At 42.9% G+C, this 26,083-nt stretch overlaps 1 protein-coding gene across 2 annotated transcripts in view; it reads right to left on the reverse strand.

The window, feature by feature from the left end:
* SVEP1 (sushi, von Willebrand factor type A, EGF and pentraxin domain containing 1) overlaps positions 1–26,083 on the reverse strand; it is a 133,048-nt gene that overhangs the window by 15,220 nt on the left and 91,745 nt on the right. The window contains exons 32-45 of one of the 2 annotated variants that reach the window (XM_065860361.2): positions 23,057–23,176; positions 22,095–22,271; positions 21,249–21,333; positions 20,746–20,937; positions 17,785–17,952; positions 15,173–15,845; positions 10,991–13,770; positions 9,551–9,776; positions 8,252–8,407; positions 6,200–6,263; positions 5,316–5,489; positions 4,178–4,351; positions 2,063–2,236; positions 788–964 (exon numbers count right to left, since the gene is read on the reverse strand). In XM_065860361.2, coding sequence (XP_065716433.1) covers positions 788–964; positions 2,063–2,236; positions 4,178–4,351; positions 5,316–5,489; positions 6,200–6,263; positions 8,252–8,407; positions 9,551–9,776; positions 10,991–13,770; positions 15,173–15,845; positions 17,785–17,952; positions 20,746–20,937; positions 21,249–21,333; positions 22,095–22,271; positions 23,057–23,176 — 5,340 coding nt within the window. Of the gene's footprint in view, positions 1–787; positions 965–2,062; positions 2,237–4,177; positions 4,352–5,315; positions 5,490–6,199; positions 6,264–8,251; positions 8,408–9,550; positions 9,797–10,990; positions 13,771–15,172; positions 15,846–17,784; positions 17,953–20,745; positions 20,938–21,248; positions 21,334–22,094; positions 22,272–23,056; positions 23,177–26,083 lie in introns of those variants that run through there. The other variant, XM_071802615.1, reaches the window with a different exon arrangement.

Consider the following 26,083-nt stretch of genomic DNA (forward strand, 5'->3'; position numbering starts at 1 on the left):
GATGTGCCAGAAGCAGCACTGGTGGGAAATCAGTAAGTAGGATTTCTTCATGGTGCAGACACTCACAGGGAAAACCTGTATGTACACCACCATGGCCAGGAACAGCAATTTTAGGTAATGTAATGCTTGCTATACCCGACCAGATAGACCAGAAACTTTCAGATGGTCCTGGGATATAACTAAGACTCTGTTTGTGGAGTGAGGATATGTCACGGTCTGAACTGAACAATATCACTTGCAAGAAGCCAAAAGGCTTTCAGACATGCCTGCAGAAGGACATGATGCCTTTTGTCAGTGTCAATAAATACAATAAAAGTCAGCACCTCTCCCTACAACCCTCGTCTCATCACCCATAATTTTTCAGGAATAATTCTCAGGATATTTAGGGTATTCAACAACGAATCCTAGTGCCAGTGTTTGCAGAAGATAAATTGAGAAGAAAATCACAGTAGGGCCTGGTAGGTATCAGGACAAATGCTCTTGGGGCATCAACCCACATAGAAATATTCTGGATGCTTTTAAAGAAACAACTCTGTTAGAAAAAAATAGAAGAAATAGCTCTTCTGTAGAGCTTCTTAGGTTGCCTTTATGTGCCTGTATCTCTCAGAGTGACCCACCTCTCCAAATGGCAACAACAGACAAAAGCTCGGTTCTTCCAGAACAACTGCATGTAGGCAGAGAGCTCTGCTGACACATCTGTGCTGTCACACTCCTGTGTGATATCATGGTAGTCACCAGTGCTCTGGAAAGTACCAAGCCCCTATGGAACTGTACCTTATGTACTTACTTTCACACTTAGCTGTTGCTGGAGTCCAGGTCTCATCAGCATTACAGGTGATCACAGACTGCCCTTTCAACTGGTAGCCTTCCCTGCACCTGATGGATATATTCTGACCAACGTAAAAATCCACCTCAGACAGAAGGGCATTCTCTGGGATTACGAAAGGCACAGGACAAGGGTTTGCTGTTCAAAGAAAGAGTGTGAGGAAAAAGGAGAAGGGAGGAAAAAGGGATGGAAAGAAGAGAACACTTTAGAATAGTTTCTGCAAATTTCAAAATCAAATCATATTAAAAGCAATAGAAATGTATGCTGCACACAAATCCAATTTGCAATTCGATGTAAAGTTATGAGATTTAGGTAATAAAATAATAATAAAAGGTCTGATTCTCTGCTGTCACATGTCTTGCTATCATACTCTATTGATGTCAGTACAATACATACTAAGGACTTAAATGGGGAATATCCTACCTGTTGCTATCAAACCATTCTCTCTTGTCCTTCCTGATTGCCATAACCTTACTACATGAAAGAGCTAGACCTATCCTACTTCTTGTTCAGAGACACCCATGAAGTCCAACCTCCTTCTCAAAGCAAGGCCAACTAGGTCAGAGGTTTCTCTGGGACTGACCAACTGAAATTTGACTATCTCCAAGGATGGAGATGTCATTATTTCTCTGGGCCCCTGTTCCTCTGTTTGACTGCTGTGATGGTGAAACTTTTCTTCAAATGCTTAATTGGAATTTCCTTTGTTGCAGCTTACATCCATTGCCTCTCATCCTACCACTGTACTCCTCTGAGAAGTTTGGCTCTTTTTCGTTACATCCTCCCAACAGTCAATTGTAGACAATAAAGTCTCCCTTTTGCCTTCTCCTCCAAACTTTTCTCTCACCTGCTCCTCATATATCAAGTGTTTGACTACAATTGACTCAATTTTGTGTCGGCTTTCCAACTAAAGAGAGCTGTGCAGAACACAGCTCATGCTTTTACTGTCACAAAAACATACTCAGACAAGCTAATGCTTTAACATGTCTCAGTAAATACTCCTTTTGTTCCTCTGTAAAAAGGGGATGCACATCAACAAAACTCCCAATGGAGGCCAAACCAATTTTTTAAATTACAAGTGACAAATTCTGCTCATAGCCACTCCAGAAGAAATTACCGTACAATTTCCTAAAGGTCTGCAGAAGTTGCTCTCATTTACTGACAGTTTAAATGAAGAACAGTCTAGCCTTTAGTGCTCACAAATTGAGAACACTTTTTCATTAAAAAGCAAACACACACGTTTACAGATAGGCAAGGGATTACTCCATCTTCCATCTCTTGTGCACTCAGCTGCTGATTGCCCTTCCAAGCTGTATCCCCTTTCGCAGAAATATGATATTGTACTGCCAACTGTATTGTTTTCATAAATTGCCTTCCCATTCAGCAAGGAAACTGGAACTTTGCATCTGGTCTCTGCAAAGGAAGAGGTCCCATTAATTCAGCTTGATATTAGACCTGGCCTTCCAACAATTCTTGAATTACTGACATAATATGTTTAAAGTAGCAGCCACAGACTAATAGATGAAGAGCATTACAGGAGAGTACAGCAGCTCTGGGAAGGAACTGTAGCCAAGCTGGGGAAGGAGCTCCTCCCAGTGACAGAGAAAAGCCACAGTCACGTTTTTCAGGTCAGCAACATGTGCTGTGGAGGAGAGGACACATTTATCATTTCATACTGGGATCAGTGGGGCAGAATATGGAGAACACTGAGACATACCCCAGAAACTTGCAGCCCTTTGCACCTTCCTTTTCACCTGACAAGAAATACCCAATGAGATGCAGGATGGGTTTGGTGCAAGATGCTGACACTTCGATTACTAATTGCTCCCCTCAGGATATTCAGCTGTGTTTCTGAATGCAGCAGGCAGACAGTCCAACCTGGGTAACCACTGCTACATAAGAGACTCAGTTCTGCATCCCATTTTCTATTTGATTTTCCTAAGTGATCTGTGTAATGGGATGACTGAAGATTAACCTATCAGACATACACACAGCCACCAGGCAAAAAGAGGAGTAGAGCTGGTGAAGCAGCTGTGCTCAGCCTTGTTCAAGATGGTCTTTTGACATATATTCAGCACTGCTAGTGTGTGGCTTTTCCTAGGTGCCTGGCTAGATACTGGAGACCTCCTCTCTGATGTGGATGTCCCCTATCAACTTTCCAGTTTGCTACTGCAAAGTATCTAGGGCACTGTAGTGCACAGTGATCTGTGCATTGTGTGGTTGCCCATAAAAGAATCTGATGGTCCCTAGCCCTCAGGTAGCTTTCATGGCCCTAGTGAGAGGAAGCTAATACCTGGCTTGAGTGGAAGATCATTATCTGCCTTACTTTGGAGAAGCTGTCACAGCACACTGGTCCCCTCTGAATCTGTGTGTGCAGCTGGACATGGAGACATCAACACGTCAGCTTCAGGTAAGAATACCAGGTGCAACTACGAAAAGCAAGCAGGATGCTGGGTCTAGAGTCCAGCCTGGGAGACCTGAGGAGCATGCAGCAGGGACAAGAATGTTCTGAAAGGAAGTGTGATGGGCAAGAAATAAACTAGAGTGGTTCTGAGAGGAAAGGAAAAGTGTGAAACACAGAATTTGTATTTTCATGTCAAAGAGGCCAGGAATGGAGAACACTCAAACTTAAAAGTTAATGATACTGCAATTTAGCACGCTTCTATATGCTTTACATTTTTAACTGAGTCATCCAGCAATATTTGCTATCTGTTCAAGCTTGGGATCTTAATTTTTTGTTATCTTTTTTTTTTTTTTTTGTTGACAGCCTTGCTTCCACCCACTACTGCCCAATCCATATGACACAGAGAGTTCTTGCTGGGGACTCACTCTGCTTTGTGTCATGAGCGACAGGACCTACTGAGGGAGCATCTGAAAACTACGATTTGCAAAATCGTACACATCATGCATTCATGGTGTTTGTTCATGTGAGGAGTGTGGAGGTTAAAGGCTCAGCTGCTGAGACTGTCCTTGAGGTTCAAAGTTCAGACAAAGAATATCAACTTAATGATTGACTACAGAAGGCCGTGGGAGAAAAGTCACTTGTTCTCACTGTTCACCATCCTTTATTAGGCGTTTGATTTTCTGAGAAGGCAAGTAATTTAATTTCTCATTAAGCTTGTTAAACTGCAGATTAAAACCTTAAGAAAAACAATGTCTAAGCTCTTTCTGGCTTGGTAACAGGCAGTGCTCCTTGTGACGCATTTCATTTTTCAGGCACCATTTTTAATGCACATTACAGAATAATTTCCTGAAAGCAGCTCAATCCCTGGATCATATGATATGTATGCATAAGGGAGGACCTATTGCTTAATCCAGATCGGAATGTGCCAGGCCATGAAACCAAACAGTTACCTTCACACAATGGCAAGGGTCTACTCCAGCTCCCATTGGCAAGACATGTGATATTCTGGGGCCCAACGAGATGGTATCCAGAGTTGCACACAAAGGTTACATTACTTGTGTATGTGTTTCCTGTAGAAATGGCCTCTGCTTTTTCTATTGAGGGATGCAGCCCACAAGTAATTCCTAGGAGAGGAGAAAACTTTTTTGTTTTATAGAGACAACAAAGCCCATACTGTCTGTCTGTTACACACTGACAGCTCTGTTCACACAGTAAATTAATGGAAAGATGGGAAGAAAGAAGCTGTGAAGTATTATATAAAGAAGGGTTATAAAATACCATGCCTCCTCTCTCTCCTGGGCTTCAGGCTGCAGACACCCGAGAGAGAATGTGCCTGAATGTATCTAATGGTGGTGTAAGCTATGAGGTGTGTTCAGTCAAACAGAGTGATCCAGAATATTTCTTCTGAGCAGGTCAGAGACAGTGCAAGGTGATCTCAAGATGTTTCCAGGTAAAGTGACAGTAGTTTAGAAAGGTCTTGCCCCCTGTCCTGCACATACTGTGCAGCAAATTGGTCAAAGGTGAGACAACAGAATGCAAGAGATCGGACTAAAATATCTCCATGAGAACCTGGGAAAGGGTTTATTGGTAAAGACTATAAAATCTTGGCATTTGATTTATAAGCTGTGTCAAATAAGTAATAAATTTTTCCTTCCATGCTTCCAAAATTAATCACCTTCTGCTGCACAGAGAGCCAAGATTTGATCTTAAGAAGCAGAGTCTTGATTTCCAGAGTGGCCAGGATATATTAGCATTGGCATGACAGAGATGAACCATCCCAGCACACAGTGTGCAAGGCCCTGCACACTACAATGCAAGGCAAATCAAATACAGCAGGCCACACTTCCTCCCCTACTGACCTGAGCATGACTTTATGCTTGTGCAATTTTAATGTGCCAGAAGAAGCTCCCTTCAGGTCAGAGAGGAACCACCAAGGAGAAATTCTCTGCAGGCTTTTCCTCTGGCTCCTCCTGTTATAGCCCTCCAGCTGGAGGGGGAAACTGGGAAGAAGCCAGCAAAAGCACTCGCTCAGTTTGTTCCCTGGCTATTCTGGAAAACTGCCACCACATTGCTATGATTGCTACTTACGTGTGCATGAAGGGGTGGAGGGGCTCCACTTTTTGTCAACGTGGCAAATCCTTCGGCTTGGTCCCTGTAGCTCAAAGCCAGGGTCACAGTTGTAAAAAACCTCACTGCCAAACAGGAACTCCTCTCCCTGAACAGATCCATTTTCTATCACATCTGGGGGTCCACAGGATACTCCTGTAACATAAGGAATACATTCCAATCAGACATAACACATATGGCCTGCCCTGTTCACAGCTTCTCCACAGGTTTTATTCTGAGAAACAGAAATAGCACAGCATTTATCTGGGCATTCCCATATATTTGCCACCGAGTAGCAGAACAGTATTGAGCTTGATGCTTCCAGTTCCTGCTAAAAGACAAAATTTATGGTGGCTGTGCTGGCAGGAAGCCTCAGGAAATTCCACTTACAGCCAACAGCTGAAGTCCGTGTAAGTGTTTAAACAGACAACTCCTATTTTGGCACTGCAGTCAGTGGGCATCAGACATCTCATAGAAGTGAAGTACCTTTGAGAATGAGTATCCATAGAGTTACCGTTGAGGATGCTAAGTACCTGTGACTCATGGCAACTGATGTTTTCAGAGTTCCTCGGTAAACCCAGAAATCAGGATCTCAAGTGTCAGAACTATTTAAACGTGGAAGCTGTCTGCACAGCTTTCTAAGGGATACAGGAGCAAAGCAGAAATGTGTAGTGATTTCCTTCACACTATTACCTGCACACACCAGCAATTCTGCGGCTCTTACAGGCTGTTATCAGTGGTACTTACCAATATTTTTTACGCAAATGAAGACAACATGAGTTATAAAGCAAAATGAGCATTACTGTTTTCTGTTGTATAAAATCACCCTTGATCAATTTTAAGTTATAAACTCAGGTGGAACATACTTCTGCACACTGGCACTGTGCCACTCCAAAGCTTGTCTTCTTGGCAAGTCCGTTCTGCATCACCCTGTGAAACATAAGAAAACGCTCAAAGAAGAACTTTACTTAGCAAACTCTTTTCTCCCATCAACTCTAGTATCCAGCAAGCCCAGGATGTTTTCCCTCCGTGTACAACCCATGTAAAGAGATGTTAAATATTACAGTACAAGCCTATTAACAGAGTTTAGTGTAGAACTCCTTCCTGCAAAGTGACAGATATTGTTTATAAACCAAAAGTTTGTGGGGCCAGTTAGTCAGCTCTCCTGTCCTCCCCCTGGAGTATCATCTTTCTTGTCAGTTTTACCATTCTGGTTCCCAGGAATGTGTTATGACAACAAATTTTCTCCTTTCAGGATCCACTTATAGAGAATCTAACTAGCACTTTTTTCAACAACAGTACCAGCTTGTGTTTTATAAATGTAACATACTGATTTTGACCACATTGCAAACTCATTCTTTAAATTTGCTTAAAAACAATGCTATTTCTTTCTTACGTAAAGGCTTTATAGCCAGTCTAATAGTCCTGGATTTATTTCTTATCTTCTTCCAAGATGTGGAGAACAACATCTAAATCTGTGCCTTGAAGTAGCGTACTTCCATTACAAAGCAAACCCTTCGACAAGGGAGGCTGTTTGGCATGGGTGTTGTATGCTATCACACCCAATAGACTTTGATTCTCGAAGGGAAAAAAGCAGGACTTCTCTTCAACAGCAGGGAGACTGACACTAGGTGGCGAAACTGTAAGATAAAGCCTTGAGTGACTTTTTACTGTATGAAAGCACTGACTTTTTGCCTCCAAAAATTAGTCGAAGCAGCAATTCCACCTAACTGTCTGAATATCAACTCATGCATCCATCCCCAGTCATATTACATAAGTGGAAATGTAATGCAAATTAAATGTATTGTTAGCTGAGCATTCTCTAAACTCTCCTTATTTTTATACTGAGTGACTGAGTGAATTCACTCCTAACAGAGTGAATTCACATGTGTGAGTTTCTTAATTTATTATTGGTGTTACGACAGTACAAAGGAAGCACAATCCTGCATTCTGCTTGTTACTCGCAAAACACAGTGTTAAGAGCCAGTCTCTGTCCTGGAGATACTTCACTACCTCATGCCTCTGGATGTGACTGTGCCTTACTCTGCCTTCACCTGGGGATGGTGGAGACCATGCTGTATCTCACCAACATGCTTTCATTTCTGAATTCACTGCAGCTTTTGAAAACACACCTGAGGCAACTCTGAATTGGCTTGCTTGAGTCCTGATAATGGGACAGCAGTGCTGCTACAGAGCTCAGGAAGGGATAAGAACCCAATGCTCAAAATAAAAACGATGGGCAAGAAAGAATTTTGTTCCCTTCTCTATCATGGAATAAAGCTGACATTGAACAATTAGGAATCTCCTTGAGTTAATGAAACAAGACATATCACTTTCATACCATCTAGCAAAGTCATAGAGCTGAGGGCAGTGGAGTTTATCAGGAGCTTTGAGTCTGAATGGCCCAATACAGCAGACATAATGCTTGGGACATTATGAAGTTAAGGGAACAATGCAGACTAACTCAGGTCAGAGAATCAGTTCAAGAGAGCAATATGTGAGAAATTAACTCTTCCACGATTTATGATCAGAACCACATATAATGGTATACTTGCAGAGGGCTGAAAAGAGCCTTCAGTTAAAAAACAAAACAAAATAAAACAAACCATAATAAATAAAATACTAGAAAACAACCAACCAACCAACCAACAAACAAACAAACAAACAAAATAAAGCATTGAGAAGTATCTGTTGAACATGTATCTCTGAACAGGATGCTTATATTTGCTTCAATTACACCCCTAGGTCATTCAAGGACCAGGAGCATTCTACAGACTACAACGGCAGATACCCAGCTTCTGTGGCAGTTAAGGAACTTTATCAAAATGGCCCAGACATAACACACTCCCACAGTCATCACATAAGAACTGAAAATTACCACTAAGGGTTTAGAGTGCTGGAGATTTGAGCTTGCTTACTTGTAATTCATAGCCAGAATCACATTTATAAAGAATCACATCTTTGTAACTGTATTTAGTGCCAACCAGGAATCCATGCTCTGGAGGCTCTGGGGTCCCACAGGACACAGGAATGCAGATGTCATCAGAAAATGAGGGCATCCAAATGCCACTCTCCTGAAAAATAAATGTAATTAGAAATGTGAAGGCATCACTTTAATTCATAGCTAAATTAAAACATCATATCTAAGTGTAATAACTAAATGTCATCTAAATGAAAAAGTCAGGAAAATCATATTAGAAGCATCCAATGGCTGTGGGTGTACAGATGTGGCTAATGTAATGTTATCTCTACAATCCTTAATAAAACTCAGTGATTTAATTAACACATTTAAGATGTCAACATAGACTGGAGCTCAGCTTTGGCACCAATGTTCAGCTTAGACTTACAATATAGAAGGAACAAAAAGTACATGGTGAAACAGAAGCTTGGAAGAACGAGTTCACTTGTACAAGGTCACCTAATAGTTCAGAGAGCACACCAGGAGAAGAATGAAAACTACAGATGCCTGATTCTGTGTTCTGCACTTCTCTCCTGGCTCAAAGCCTAACACCATGACTAAGCGCCCCAGCTATCTTCCCAGACTCTCTAAGGGAAGTCTGATACATGCAGAGACATGCATCAAACACACCATCTTCTACTTACACAGATCTTTGAAACAGCAAAATAAGGGGAAAACCTTTCCTTAGGAAGTGCTGATTCTGCAAAAACATGCATGCTCAGCTTTTCTCTTATGAGCAGATTTACTGACTTAAGGGAGTCTATTTACAAGCTTAAGTCAAGCTTGTCCACAGCCAATATGACAAGAGGTTATTAGCAGAACTGATGAGGATGTTTGCTCTTTAACATACAGAGGATTCAAGTTTCTGCAGCTGCACAGTGGATTAAAATGTGCATAGCCTATTATTCTGGAGAAAAAAAGCACTGCACACAATCCTCAAAATATATTAGAAATCTGGATATAATTTTTTTAAATCTTGGATATGATTTATTCCTGGAAATGTGATAAAAGGAGCGCTTTTCTAAAGGACAGCACTGGTTTTCGATGGAAGAAGAAATTGATAATTTCTAGTTCTGGAAGTATATACATGGAAAATTAATAACTGCTCTTACTGGACAATAAGGAAAGCATAATATATTTTGCAGGACATATTTTATTTTTTTTATTTTGTTGTGTGCAGCAAAAGCTAACAAAGGCATGAAGAGGACTCTCGAATTCAACAAGCCAGCAAAAGAAAATGGTGCAAAGAACACTATACCTTGCATGTAGATGTGCTTGCTCCCACCAGTGTATAGCCTTCTACACATGACAAAGTGATGTTTGTGTTCACAGTGAAGTTGTCCCCAGGTACAATTACGTGGGTGATATTTGCTGGAAAGGGGCACTTCCTGGGGCAACAGGAAATACTCTGAGGAGACCACTGTCCATCTTCTTGGCAAATGCATACATCCACCTCTGTCACCATTGTGTAGCCTTCCAGGCATCTGCAACACAGCATGAAGACCTGACCACAGAGACACAGCTAGGGATGAGCTAACCCTTACATTACGAAGTCAGTCATTTTTCAGCATTACTTGTTCATAAGCACACCTTGGGATTTCTCTCTTATTCTGAGGTAACCCTGTAAGAAGCATGCCTGGACTGAGTTTATTCTGTCGCAAGAGCTGGAACCTTCAGACTTAATGTACAGCTGCTTCATGCTGCTGCAGCACCATAGTGGAAACAAGTTCATGGCTTTAGTCTTTAAGAGGGTACTGAATGCTTTATTGCACTGCCCTTCCTTTTGCAAAGAGGGTGTTTGGTTAGGTAAACAGTGTGTGAGCACCAAACAATTCTAAAGATGATATCACTTTCTTTCAAGAACAAGCCAAGGCTTAGGCTGACCCCAGACCACTTGCTTAGACATTTAAAGCTGATTTGTTCTGTTCCATATGGTGCTTCACAAAAAGCCACTCAACTGGTTTGCACAAGTGGATTCAGCTGTAGGAATGCAGACACTAACTCCCCCTTCGCCTTGTTACAGATGCACAGAAATGACTGATACTGTTAGATTCATCCACATACCATCTCCCAATTCTGTCCCATACTATTATCTGCTTTTACTGCCAAAAAACCATCTTCCCTTCTGCCAAGGAATCCTTCACCTTGGAGAAAGAGATCTGCAGTGTGCACACTTCAGGAAATTAACAAAATCCCCTTTGTCTTGTATCTGATAAAGGAGAAGCTTTGCACCAGCAACACTTGCTGACAGTGCAGTGTTGCAGTACAGAAAATGGGACAAGAGGGAGATCAGCCCTTCTGTATTACAACTGGCATCTGAAGCAGGAGGAAGACATAAACGGAGTGCCAAAAGGGGAGAAAGATTGCACATCCTGCTGACTATTGCTGCCACCTGCTAAGAAATCTTGAATGTCCAGACCAGTGTTGCAGGAGGAGGAGACGGATGCAAAGGTGAATGGGAAACTAAAGGCAGTGGAGAAGTGCAGCCCAACAAGCTGAAATACCTTCCTGGAGTTTGACAGTGGTCCAAATAATATTTTACATGTGCACAGGAACATCAGCCTTGTCAATTTGAGCATGTGATAGGCATAACTTTTTTCCAGGTCTTTAAAAACTTATACTAACTGAAGGTGCATATGCCTTGCATCTTCATTCCTTCAGAGACTTTACGGAAACAGAATGACAGCAGCATTCTTACCTGTACTGGACCTTGCTGCCATAGGTGTAAGTGTTCCCAAGAACCTCTGCATTTGGGACAGAAGGTGGAGGGCCACAGCTTAAGAGCTCACAGCTTGGGTATGGCTTTTTCCAGACACCAGTTTCTGTACAAGTCAGTTCTGGACTCCCTCGCATTACAAAACCAGTCAAGCAGGTATAGATGATGGTGTTCTCATCTGCAGGGCTGCTCCCATTGATAAATGTGTTGGGGATGACCGGTGGAGAGCCACAGGAAATCTGTCCACAGAGAGGAAACCCAGAACTCCACTTGCCAGCTGCCTCACAGGTGACTTCAGAAGGCCCCAGCAGTTTGAAGCCTTCCAGGCATTGAAACTGGGCACTTTTTCCACAGCTGAAATCTGTACCAAGGATGACTCCATTCTGAATCTGTGGTGTAGGACACAGACAGGGTAGGCAAGATGGAAGGCTTCCACTCCAGGAGCCATTGGACAAACACTGCCGTAAAGGATTGCCCTGCAGCTCATAACCAGGGTAACACACATACTGGGCAAATTCCCCATAGGTAAAGCCTGAGCCATTCAAAAAGCCGTGGGAGATATCTTCAGGAGGTCCACAAATGACTGGCTCACAGTGTGGAGCTTCTGAATCCCAGGTACCATCACTTTGACAGGTAAGCATAGACACTCCTTGCAGGCTATATCCTTCATTGCAGTGATAGTGCACTTCTTTCTTAAAGCCAAAATCTGAGCCAATAATTCTCCCATTGGCAAGAGGCAGTGGCACAGGGCAGGTCACAGCTTTGCAAACTGGAGCGACTCCACTCCAGCTTCCATTCGCAAGGCAGACTCTACTCCTGTCTCCATCTAACAGGAAACCTTCATTACAGCTGTACTCAGTATGTCTCTGGAACGTGTAGTCCTCTCCAGTCACCTGACCATTCTCCAAAACTGGTGGTGGGCTGCAGGAAACAGGAATGCAAATCGGTTCATTGCCATCCCATTTCTGGTTCTCTTGGCACTTCCTCTCTGTGGGGCCATTTAACTGGTATCCAGGATCACACTCATAGTAGACAACACTCCCATACGTGTAGTTTTCCCCTCTTATGTTCCCATTCATAAGCTCGGCAGGTGAGTTGCATGTTATCGCTTTGCAGTATGGAGCAGTGTCACTCCACTGCCGACTTGGCAAACACAGTCGTGTGTCAGAGCCAACAAGTGTGAACCCTGGCTTACAGGTGTACTGCACTGCGCTGCCGAGTGTGTTCTCTGTGAAATGTAAAAAACCATTCTCTGGAGGTGACAGGAAAGTGCACTCTATTGAAATGCAGGCAGGGGCAGTGCCGTTCCAAGTCCCATCTTCTTGGCAAGCTAGAACGGGGTTTCCCAGCAGCTCGTAGCCAGAGTAACATGTGTATAAAATGATAGTTCCAAATAAGAAAGTGGTGAGCTGCGTTGCACTGTCCTCCTTCAAGGAACTGTTGAAGCCTTTCAAATTGTAAGCCAGTAACATATGTGAAAGGGAGGGACTCTCTGTAACACTCCCTTGGTCAGAACGTCTTTCCCCATGTCTCACCTGCACGTACTCCCCGAAGTCAATGTGAGGAGGCAGGCCACAGTCTGTTGGGAGGCATGTTGGTGTGGAGCTAGACCAGCCTGATTCTTCACAGGTCTGCATGGCAAGACCAGACAACTGGAAGCCTGGCACACAGCTGTAAATTACCATGGCCCCGTAGCTATAATCTGCACCCTCCACAAATCCGTTCTCGATGGGTTGAGGGGGCAGGCAATTTATTGCTTTGCAGGACGGAACCTCTGTACTCCACTCCCCTGTCTCTAGGCATCTCAGTGTTGCCTCCCCTTGGAGCTGGAAACCTCTGTCACAGGAATACCTAACAGTCTGCCCGTAATGGAAGCTTGTGCATGAGTATTTGCCATTATGGATCTTCTTAGGCGCTGGGCATTGAATAGGTATGCAAGCTGGCCTTCCTCCAAGCCACTGGCCATCTTCTCCGCAGAGGATAGTTGTGTTCCCCATCAGTTCGAAGCCTGGTTTACATGTATAGAGGGCTGTGCTAAGGAAGGTGAGGCCTTGCACATCAACAATGCCGTTCTGAATTTCTTCTGGTTGGGGACACTCCACGGGAATACATTCTGGCAAAGGCAGGCTCCATGAGCCATCAGCCTGGCACCTGAGGGTAGACTCACCCTTCAGTAAAAACCCATCCACGCAGACGTATTTCACAGTGCTACCAAAACGAAGGGATGAAGTCAAGGGGTCACCAAAGGGGATGTATGGAGGTGCAGGACACTGTACAACCTTGCAGAAGGGAAATGAATCATTCCATTGTTGGGAGGGCAAGCATTTCAGTACAGAGGAGCCATGCAAAACATAACCCTCCTTGCAGGAGAACTGTACAACACCGACTTGGTAAGTCACTTCCCTCAAGACCAGCTGGTTTTCTGCCAAAGGTGGTTCTGGACATTTTGCAGGCACACACTTTGGGCTTTGCTTTTTGCTCCATTTCCCAGACTTCTGACATGTCCAAGAAACATCTCCAATCAGCTCATAGCCTTCATCACAGAAAAATTCAACTTTGGAGCCCATATCAAAAGTTTCTCCCTTGGAGTAGCCATGCTGGATGGGTGGAGGTTTTCCACAGCTGAGGGGAACACAGGAAGGAGGTGATTCACTGTACCATTGCCGATTGGCTTGGCAGATAAACACTGAGCTCCCAAACAGCTGGTACCCAGACTCACACTGATAATTTGCCTGATTCTCAAAGAAGCGTCCAGTTGTTTCCTGCAAAACAGGTAAGACAGGGAAATGTCTGAAATGAAGATACATGATTGAGGCAACAGGAGGTTGATTTCATTTCTTGTGTTCTCTTGCTCTAGCTTCTAGATGAATCTCAGACAGCAGTAACGGTTGTCTGCAAAGGAAAGAATGCAAATAACTGATGCAGAATATCTTGCCTCAAATGATGCACTCTGCTGTCAGGAAATCTGAGAGTATCATTGAAAGAAAACAGAATATTCAAGGCTTAAAAGGTAAAAGGCATAAAATATTTCTTCTGCTTTCTCCCTTCCTGACCCAAGGTCAAATGATGTGTAGACAGGAAGACAGAAAAGAAATGGATCAGGAGAAGCTGCCATGAAATGTCCTGCTGTAATGATCCTTCAGCATACAGATGCACTCAAGACTGGAGCCTTCAGATGTGCTACTACTAGATGTTTATAAGTGTCACACATGCAGCTGCAGAGTCTTGAGCAGACAGCTGGGAAGCCCCTCAAAGTTGCAGGCTGAGCTCTGATTGAGGTATTAAAATAATCCTCTAACTGGAAGGAATACCTGGATGAGTAATACTACCTAAGGAGGACAATACAGAGTGACATGCATTAATTAGAGGATATATCTGTGTAGGACTCCAAACAGAAATTGTTGTTATTACTGCTGGAAGCCCATGTAGGAACCGGGATGAACCGCTCCTCCCCAATTTTATCAAATGCAGATGCCCTCCTGGCTAGATTTATGGAAGGAGGGTGGTGTTCAGAAGAAACATGCTTTAAAAATTCAAAGTTAAATCTTTACGATAGTGTTTTTGATCTTCCTTACCACATTCTACCCTTGTGCATCGAAGCACAACACAGGTTATGGAGTTGTTACTGGTTTCAGCTGCCACAAGGAGTTTTTTAACTTCAGGCATTGTTGCCATGTCATTTGATACGGAAAGGGAAATTCTGACTTCAGTGAAGAAGTGTGCTTGCAACGAAAGGAAAGAAATTATCCCAATACGATTTATCTATAGAAAATCAGATCTTTTTCCATAGCAATGAAAAGAGCAAGGCTTGTAAACTGGCAGTAGTACTTCAAATGTCTCCAGCTGGCACTGGAAAGCCAACCACGGACCAAACAAATGAAGAGTAAGACATTAAGGAAATCAATTGTTTGTCATATGGCATCTTGAATCTCCTAACTGAAAACCCACTTTAAGACACTAAATACCATGGAAGTATTCATGTTTTCCAGACATGGTTCTGCTGCAAATCCACCTGTTTTTCCCTTTGAGTATTCCACCCAGTGACATGCTTCCTTAATTTTAACAGAAGAGCAAAACAGAAGAAAGAAAACCCCTGCAGCAGCAATTGCGAAGACATATTCAGTTTGCTATGGCACCAAGCAAATGAGAAAACTTATTCTGTACCTTAATAAAGCCATTCTCAAGCTGCGGTGGTTCTCCACAGGACACTGGGTGGCATGTGGGCAAACTGCCACTCCAGTTGCCAGTGGCCTCGCAGGTCCGCTTCTTCTCTCCCTTGATGTAGAAGCCCTTGTTGCAGCTGTAAGCCACCACTGCTCCGAAGCTGTAGTTGACCCCACTGGCATAGCCATTGCTAATGTGGGGAGGCTCTCCGCAGCGAACGGGGATGCACTGGATGCTCAAAGGAGAAGGATTCCACTGGCCCCCTCGAAGGCACTCGATCTTGGCTGAAGTGTTCAGAACAAAGCCTTCCATGCACTTGAAGCTCACAATGGAGCCAGCTGCAAACCTGGCTTTACTAATGGACTCCAGGATGCTGTATGAGACGGCGGATGGTTTTTCACAAAAATCAGCTATGCAGTGGGGCATCTCCCTGCCCTCCGGAGGCACCCACTTCCCTTCTGCATTGCAAAGCAGCTGAGAGTTATCAGCCAGGCTGTAGCCATCTGAGCAGAAGTAATAAGCTATATCGCCAAAGAGGCGGTGGCCACTCTCTGGTGATGCATTTTCCACATGGGGTGGCTCATCGCAGGATACTGCCAGACACTGCCGGTGGCTCACATTCCACTCGCCGCTGGCTAAGCACTCTATGGTTGCAGGGCCAACTAACGTGTAACTGTGGATAAGGAAACAACATAGGAAGCAAAAAAGACAAGCATTGTCAAACACTATCTACAATTTCCTGAAGCCCCTGCAGTACAGGCTTGCTTGCTAGTACCCCAGAAGAACAGGATCCTTTACCAAAGCTATGATCAATCTCAGAAGGAAAATCTTAGAGCCTACATGTCCATGGGTGAGGTACCACAATGAGCAATACTCTAGCACACCTTGTGCACATTGTTTCTCTCTTGTCTGTCCAATTGATTACCACTCCTGAACTTCAAATTTGGTTTAAACTACTACAACAAACTTAGTGTTACACCACAACAGTTTATACAATCCTCAAAGAAATGTTCCCATCAAGAAATTCTTCCCCTTTAGCAGAACTGAATAGAGTAGAAAGAGATGAAAAGCCCATAAAGGCTTTTTGGGTTCCTGTATCAGCCCTATCAATATATTTTCACACCTGTAAGCAATGAGAAACTCCTTAGTGAGTTAACACAAAGATGCTCTTGCCAACAATGCAAGTGGAAATTTTGTAACAAGTTCTTCCTAAAAAAACACAGAACAAATTGTTACAAAAGCCAATAAATAAATAAATAAATAAATAAATAAATAAATAAATAAATTTACAATGAAACTCTACCAGATGATTACTGTTAGTGTAGCTGTATTTCTCTAAACTGGGATTCTCTAGTCACTGGGATGCAGTGACAGGCATTACTCCAAGCTGTTCATCACCCCACTTCAAATGCTGCTTCTTAAAGATGCCGCAGTTCAATCACAGTAACTGTGACTATCTTCTTCCTCAGTTTTGAAATCTCTGTGCTGTGTTCTCACAGAAAGCAAAGAAACAATAACTACTGCAAAGTTCCCAGTGACTCTTTCCAGCTGCAGGCTGGAAACTGGTTGCTCAGATTTTGATGGCAACATCTGTAAAAGTGCTTTGTCTTGTTTACAGGATTTGTTTTCAAAGCCTCATGACTGGACTCCAGAAAAAGAGACTATTATGAGCTGGTGTTTAATATAATACACTCTATTCATTGTCACAGACAGCTGTGACCCTGTTTAAATGTTGTGATCCTATTTCATTTCAGATGCTTGCATAGGAAAGAGAAGCAGCTTTTAAAATAATAATACAGGAAGAAAACAGAATAAAGATGCTTTGCTTCAATTATGTTTCAAATAATATTGAGAAGCCAGTTTATTAGAAAAATGCTGGCTTATAAATATACTTTTTTACATCAAGAAGAAGCAGAAAGTCCTCCAGTCTGTTAGGGCCTGATGTGGCAAAAGTTCTGCAAACCTGCTCTGCCTTTTGGACAGAACAGTTTCAAGAAATTCAATGGGAGTGCTCACAGGCTGTAAAGATAAGCATGTGCAAAGGTCTTGCAGGATCAGAGTCCAGCATTACATTCATGCTCAACATCATCAAAATGGAGCCTCATCTTCAGTGAAGTACAGTCTGAAAAGGTCACTGCCGTGAGTAGACAGAAAACAAAGAAAAATAATGCACCTCAATAAATGAGGAGTTAGAGTTTCAAGGAGGCAGAATTTAGAACGCCAGAGCAAACAGTTCTCAAAACACACCAAACCGCTTTCTTATAGCCTGAAGTGACACAGGGAATTCTTTGTAATCAGGGCCTTGAGTTTACCATAGAAGTAGTAGTTCTGTAGTAACTCCAAGGGAGAGGGCTTCCTACTGAATTGGTCTAATATGCCCCATGACACTTCTCCATACTCCTCTTCTAGAGTGTATTCAGCTGCTGTGAAACTACTTTAATGAATGAATATGTGTACCCTATTAACTCGACAGCCCACAAAAAAATCTCTATCACATTTCCAGAGACTGAAGAGAGAAGCAGTAAAAATGAATCAGTGTGCAGTTATGAAGGACTTGTGAAGCAGTATCAGTTTTACTCATCCTGTTAGTGCAGTAGTGCTAATCTACATACCCTTCCTTACATGTGTAAGAGACCATGCTTCCAAAAGTGAAGTTATTTCCATTGATGACCGCATCTTTGATGGCAGGAGGGGATCCACAAGAGACAACGTTGCAAGCTGGAGGCGTGCTGTTCCAGTTCCCTGAAGATGCACAGACAAGTATAGAAGGTCCCTGAAGGCTGAGACACAAAGATCATAATTAAGGCTGCCATTTCAGTTCAGCTGAGGAACAGAGAGGGAAAGAGGTGCTTTGGTTCTCACTGACTTCCTGGCCCCAGTGAAACCAGAGGGAATCTCTCACTGACTTCAGTAGTGGCCAGAATCTCATGCTCTGTTCATGAAAAAGCACTGTTCATGCTGTCAAAAACGCTTGTCTTCAGATTATTTTGAAGAGAGAGCTGGTAGAATTCATGTAGGGCCTCAGTGCACTGTGCAAACACGCACATAACTTCTGCTGTAGCTTTACCCATCTTTGAGCCACAAAAGAAAGTCACAGAGTACTTAAATATTTATTTAAGCTTAAAGATTTACTTGTATGCCATCAACAACATGCCAATCTTGAGACTTGCAACTAGGCCTCTGTCTGAGATGTGATTTACCGAAGGACTTAGACACTATCTTCACTCAGAAAACTGAAGGAAATGATCCAGTTCAGGTTTGTTTACAAAAAGGCATTCAGTTCCTTCATGAAGTAAATAATTTTGCCAGAGCTATGAGCCACATACATTTAATGGTATTTTTTGGTTTCCTTAGCTGAGGAAACAGCAATGCAATGGCACAAAAGGTTTTACTACGTTGTCTAACAGAGGTATTCAACACAACCCTGAGATGCCCTGAGTGAATCTGCTGGCCTCCAGCTCCTGTGTCAGCTGGCTATGGATTCCCAGTAGGTGCCATGTCATATCTGAGAGCCCTAAACAGCTGTGTCTGATTTCCTGTGACTGAGTCCCAGATAGTATTAGACCCTCATGTTTATTGACTGAAATGAGCTCAGGGTTAATGGAAGAGAAAAATACTGACCTCTAGATTCCTTACAGATATGGCACAGGCGCGTGTCAGGGCAAGGGGCTCTGCCTACATGTGCGAATACATTTAACACAAAAAGCACATTAAGAGGTGCTTGAAGAAAGGGGCAAGGTCCACAGCTGGGTCCAGAAATAATGCATAAGAAGGACACTGTTTGGGAGAGCTTGCCCTGGAGTGGTGACTCTCTTACCAGGCTATGCAAGTAAAGGGAAAGTGTCACAAATGATGTGGTATTTGCTGCCTATATGTCCTAAGTCCATGGCAAAACAATTCACTGACACTGGTAAAAACACTGCCTGGTTTAGTGGGGTACAGAGAAGCCCACACTGTGGATCTGTGACTTAACATTACACTGGACTGCAGCTGAGGTATCCTTTTGTATTAACATGATTAGAACATTCACCAAATGAGCACACCTCACCTACTTGCCTGCATCTGGACAAGGGAATGCTTGCAGCACAAAAATACAGAAAGAATTCAGATCCATATTGAGACATGCTTTACCACAGAGTAAACCTGCTAGAGGTATGAGCAGGTATCAGGAGAGGCAGAATCTTGCACTTAAAGCCACATCCTTGAATACAGAATTACTGTATTATTTTGTAATTGCAGCATATTAAAAATGTGTTTCCAATATAACTGCTTACAAACATAAAACAGAATAAAAGCCTAGAATAAATAACTACTACGAAGAATTCAAGCAGCAAATTCTTAACTTCTAGAAGGTTCTTTCACTATAGAATCATATAATAGAATCATAGAATGTCCTGAGTTGGAAGGGACCTACAAGGATCATTGAGTCCAACTCCTGTCCCTGCACAGGACAACCCCACAGTTCACACCATGTGTTTGAGGGTGCTGTTCAGTCTCTTCTTGAACACTGTCAGGCTTGGGGCTGTGACACCTCCCTGGGGAGCCTGTTCCAGTGTCCAGCACCCTCTGGGTGAAGAACTTTTTCCTAATGTCCAACCTGAACCTCCCCTGGCACATCTTCCTGCCATTCCCTCGGGTTCTGTCATTTGGTCACCTTGTGAGGAAGCTGCAGACCATGATGACGTCTCCCCTCAGTCTCCTTCAGGATAAATAAACCAAGTGACTTCAGCTGCTCCTCATATGGCTTCTGCTCTAGACCTCCACCAACTTCACTGCCCTCTTCTGGACACTCTCCAGCAGCTTTATACCCTTTTTATCCTGTGCTGCCCAGCCCTGCACACAGTGAATGCTCCAGGTGAGGCTGCACCAGTGCAGAGCAGAGCGGGACAATCCCCTCCCTGCCTGGCTGGTGATGCTGTGCTGGATGCACCCAGGACACGGGTCCCTCTTGGCTGCCAGGAACACTGTTGGCTCATGTTCAACTTGCCATTGACCAGAACCCCCAGATCCCTCTCCGCAGAGCTGCTCTCCAGCATCTTGTCCTCCAGTCTGTATGTACAGCCAGGGTTGCTGTGTCCCAGGTGCAAATCTGGCATTTGCCATGGTTAAACTTAATAAAGTTGGTGATTGCCCAGTTCTCCAATTTGTCCAGATCCCTCTGCAGGGAAAGCCATTGTAAAGCCTCTGCACCAAAGCTATTGTAAAACAATAGCAAAAATAATATTGGGTATGCACTGAAGCTGTAAAGTTATGATAATCTTTAAAGACAAATGAGAACTTTCAAAAATAATGACAACTATTTTTCTGAATATTCAAAATATGTTGTTTACCTTGATGGTAAAATGAAAGCACTGCATATATATATATGCATATATATATAAAATCCTGAACAACCTTCATCTTTAGGATGAAATACATAAAATATCTTCAAGATATAAAGAATTCTTTAGAACTTCTATTTTACTATTTTATCTTTCTGAGCAATGACCTCAGCTTTGTCTCTTTCAGAGATAAGTTACAAATTCTAGCAAGCATGCCACTTGCAATTGACTCAGGAATGTTCTTGCATTTACCTGTATCCATTGTTACAGGTGTATGATACAGAGGAAAGGTAGGTTGTGCCAGTGAGTGTGTATTTTCCATTGCTGATATCCTGTGGGCTAGGACACGTCACAATTTCACACGAGGGAGGAGGATGATTCCAAATGCCACTAGCAAGGCACAGAATTTCCTTTTCACCCACTAAGTTGTATCCATCATTGCATCTAAGTTAGAAGAAAAGAAGTGCTATCAAACACAGAGCCTTTTATGCACAACATAATCAGTCATCCCTTTTCTCTCTTCATCCGTACCTGCATACAATGTCTTTCTTTGCAGGGCATAGAGAGGCAGTAATGGGATAAACATTCAGCTCTTCTATTGAATAGCCACAGCTATAAACAAATGTCTTTCCATTACTGTAATGCCATCTTGCTCCTTTCATTTCAACCACTTTCTCAACTCAGCCATACTCTCATTTGTTGCCAGGTTCTCAATCAATTATTAATATAGCACTTTGAACATACTGAATTCCTACCTGTACACCACCTTGTTTTGGTATGTAAAATTTGAGCCCAAAATGGCACTGTTCTCTGGAATAACTGGACCACCACAGGATACAGCTTCAAAAAGACAGGATCACAAGAGAGGTTGATACAACACAAATAATAAAGAATGGAAAATCATGACTTGCTTTGCTTTCTCTAAATAGGTTTGAACAGGAGTAAAGCCCTAGCTAACACTGGCTTCTTGACATTTAGGGCTTTTTATCTGACTTCACCTTACTGAGAAACTGGACTAACTGGAAATAAATAGCTGGAACTGTTCTACACACCACGTGCTTGACTGTCAAGAGGACTCCATATCCACCGCTCCCTATGGAAAAAGTAATTGGTTTTTGGCGTTGTCTTTGTTACGCTTTCATTTTACCCTTTTGATTCAACTAATTAGTTCTGGTTTTCTAAATAAACTATTTCTACAATTATACCACATATTTGTATGTGCAGCAGCCTGTCCTCTCTGGTTGCTGCTTATCCACTGAAATGCAGTTAATGGATCTTTAAGACATCAAGTTCCCACAAGTTCCTTGAAAACAGGAGGCTAGGCGGAGTCGAATCACACTTTTAACGCTTGCGTTTAAATGAGTATATGACTGTGACACTTCAGAGAATCTGTGTAAGCCAGTACCACTATGACTATGACAACTGTTGGAAAAACTTCAACTGGTGGCTAAGTCTCATGAGACAATAGACTTCAACACTGAGATCCAGGTCTGCTAGTTTTGTTAGCTGCTGTTGTCTCTAAAGGCTCTACAATATGACCGTCCCCCTTCCTTCTCTCTAACAACACATATCACAATACACATCCTCCCCATGAACTACACCTTCACAATACGGTATGGGGTGGCTCCACTCTCCAGACTCCAAGCATGTAAGTGTAGCCATTCCTGTCAGCTGAAACCCTTCTTCACAGGAAAATGTCACCTCACTGCCAACACTGTAAGTGTTCCCATATAAATGACCATGTTCTGGACTTCCTGGATTACGGCATGTCACTGGTTCTGAGGAGGAAGAGAGAAATTATCAATAACATAACTAAGTACCAAGTTTTATAAACAAATTGCAGGAGATATCCTTGGGAATTTTCTCAAAGTAGGAAGGCAGAGCATGTGGCAAATGCTCATAAGCAGTTTACAGCTTTATCAGCTTTTCTGTGTACTATATGTGACAGGCACTGAAGAGTCATGCAAGTAAACTAATCTTGAGATGAAAGAGCTCTCTGTAACTGAGTTTGCATTCATTGTCAGAAGCAAATAGATCTCTCATTTTTTACTTGGTGATGGAAAGCCCATTGCAGCATGTCCAGCTCTGAACATGAAATCAGCTTAGCTACCTTTTATCCCAACCTGTGTCACAGTCTAGTCATCTTCATGCAAAGTTACCTTGCTTTGTATTTCCACATGCAGCTCAAGCCCTACTCAGATACCTGTATTTAAATATTTCTTCACTGCACAGCTCTGCTCTGAGAAGTGGTGGACTGTGTCATGCACCCTTCCCAGGACTTCAGCACATGTGCTCCATGTGCAAGAGGACTGTCCATGTGTGTAGGTCTTGAAGCAGAATCCCAATGACAGCTGTCTCCACAGGGAGAGGTGCGTTTGCAGGAAACAGAACAAGTCATTTCATCACAGCCCCATTCAGGTCAAAGTGACCTGGAGATAAGAGCACGCCTGCCCTGTCCCTGCGTTGACTTCAATTACCGGCAACTGTCTTCCACAGCAGAAGGCAGGATACTGGGCTACAGAGAACCTTGGAAAGGCTACCCTGATGTTTTTCTTTCCCATACCTGTACATTTTTTACCATCTCCTGTGTAAGGAGGGATGCAAGTGCAAACATAGGATCCGTTTGTGTTAAGACAAGATGCATGCTCATCGCAGTCTGATCCAACAGCACATTCATCAACATCTACAAAAAAGAAACACAAAAAAATGTCTCTAGAGTGGCATTTGTAATAAGCATCTGTTTAAAATTTCTGTCCCACTAACTGTCAAGAATCACTTGAATTGTATAATTAAAAATCACTCTTCAATACATTTTTTGATGCACTAGTAATAATATTTTATATTTAACATTTATGCTTTGTAATTTACTACATAATATAGTGAAACTTGAGAAAACCAGAGACAAATCCTATCAACCTTCAGCCAACACTTCCACAAAAAGTATCTAGCTTCCAAGTGGCAAAAGAACAGACATTGTAACTCATTTGCTGTTACTACTAGTATGGACAGACACTACAAAGTAGTACTTTGGCATTAAACACTTGCTTGGGAAATCCTTTATCTTGAACTTCCCACCTACAAGAGAAGAAAACTCAGCCAAGAGGGGAAACACTCTGAACATAAAATATGATTAGAGCCCCACCTCTGCTGAAGAGAATTACATTAGACTAGGAATGAAAAGTGCCTGCAGTTACCAGAAAAATTAAAATCAGTTAAAAACATATTAGTTATTATAATTAACTAACTAACTAACTAACTAACTAACTAACTAACTAACTAACTAACTAACTAACTAACTAACTAACTAACGTTTAGTAACGTCTAGAAGTGCCAATTGATGATTTATGTTTCATGTGGTTTGGTACTGGACAGCAAAAAATTCTCTCACTCTAGAATACTTCCTATCAGCTTTCAAATCCTGGTGGTACAGAAGTGTTCTTGGTATGTAAAAAATGAGTCATAAATTGCAAAGGGTCATTTTCTAAGTATCTAAATGAAAAATGCTGGCATCAGGGATTATTCTTTATATAAACCAGAATGTCAGAGATAGAACAGTTCTTCATTTAATAGCCCTGCTACAGGACAGCTGTTGAACTAGGGGCTGGAGTTCTTTGCCCATTTCCAGGCAAAAACCCAATATAGTTAAAAAACAACAAAATGTACTGAATTTCTGTATTGTTTATTGCTGAATGAGCCTGGCTAGCATGAAAAGAACCCAACAAAGTTCTGAAAATAAAAGGAGTTTCTTTCTGAGGTGTAGGGTGAATACTGTACATTAAAATCAAAACAGTTGTCAATTACACAAGCATCAGGAGAATGCAAAGTGTTACCACAGCAGAACTGGAATCACTGCTTCTCCTGTAATGTCTGGTAAGGCAAGGAAGAGTGGAAGGACAGTATGAATCAGATCCACAACAGAGCAAAAGGAATGGCCCAGGGCACAGGTGTACCACGCTTTGTTAGCACCTGCCTGGAGCATGAATCAGAAAGGTAAAGGGTGGATTAGTGTGCCAAAGCCACTCTTGTTTTCTCCTTAGTCTACTCTGCTTTATGAGAGACAAGGCAACCTGGAAGGTGGAGCTCAGGGCTTCTCCTTCTCAACATCATGCTTCCTGCTGCACAGACATACAACTGTGTGGACAGCCTTGCAGCACCTGCTCTGAGCTTGCTCATATTTAAGTCTTGGTATAAAGTGCAAACGAAAAAAGCAAAGAGAGGAACTGGGTGACCTGGAGGTTTTGAAGGAGTCCCAGTATACAGGATGAAACCAGATGGATCCTATTGCAAAGTAAATTTTGGTAAAACTAAAAGACTTTTGGCTTTTGTTTTGCTCATCTTGACTCAAAAAATCATGTGCTATACCTAAATAAAATTAAGAGTCAAATCGAACACAAATCTTGCCAGATTGTTACCCTGCAATTCCCATGTTAGGCATGACTATGACAGCTACAACTAGTTAGTGGATTCCAGCAGGGATCTGTTGGAGACATGGCCCTACAAGAACAGTCACCCCCAGTCCTCTGTATACAGTACTACGGTGGTCTGTCTCACCTTTCAGCTCCTGCAGCTGCATCTGGTACATCACGCCCAGCTGATCAGAAAGCAAGTTATGGTATGACAACTGTGTGAACTGTGTCCACAAGTGAACTCTCAGCCCTTCCAATGCTGCAGCTGCTTGCTGACAGGTGTGTGTGACTGACCAATAAACCCCCACAATGGAAGAAGGCTCAGAGGAGAGTGGCAAAGCTGAAGCTCAGGGAATAATGCAGTGTGTGACTGACCACCGGTGTTACAAAGAAGGTGACTCAACACAAGGGGACAGGAAGGTGGCCTCTGTTTTAGGTAAGGAAGTTGATGAAGTCTTCTACAGACAGCTGAGAGCAGCCTCACAGTCACAGGCCCTGGTTGTTGTGGGGGATTTTAACTTCCCTGATGTTTGCTGGAAGGACTGCTCAGCCAGACAGAGTCTAGGAGGTTCCTCCAGTGCCTTGACGATAACTTTCTGATGCAAAGGGTGGAGGAGCTGACCAGGAGAGGTGCACTGCTGGACCTCATCCTCACTAACAAGGAGGGTCTGGTTGAAGCGGTAAAGGTTGTGGGCTCCCTTGGTTGCAGTGACCATGAAATGGTGGAGTTCAGGATCTCATGTGGCAGGAACAGAGTAGCAAGCAGAATTGCAACCCTGGACTTCAGCAGGGCAAACTTTGGCCTTTTCAAGCAATTGCTAGGGGAAATCCCATGGGCAAGGCTGCGTGAAGGTAAAGGGGCCCAAGACAGTTGGTTAGTGTCCAGGGCCTGCTTCTACCAGGCGCAAGGTCAGAGCATCCCAACATGTAGGAAGTCAAGGAAGGGAGTCAGGAGACCTGCGTGGTTAAACAGGGAACTGCTGGGTATGCACAAGTGGAAGAGGAGAGCTTATAGATCATGGAAGGAGGGGCTGGCCACTTGGAGAGAATATAAGGCTGTTGCTAAAGGGTGTAGGGAGGCAAGTAGGAAAGCTAAGGCCTCCTTAGAATTAAACTTGGTGAGACGGGTCAAGGACAACAGAAAGAGCTTTTGCAAATACGTGGCAGATAAAACTAACATCAGA

The sequence above is a fragment of the Patagioenas fasciata genome, chromosome Z (genome assembly GCF_037038585.1).
Source record: "Patagioenas fasciata isolate bPatFas1 chromosome Z, bPatFas1.hap1, whole genome shotgun sequence".
Lineage (NCBI taxonomy): Eukaryota > Metazoa > Chordata > Aves > Columbiformes > Columbidae > Patagioenas > Patagioenas fasciata.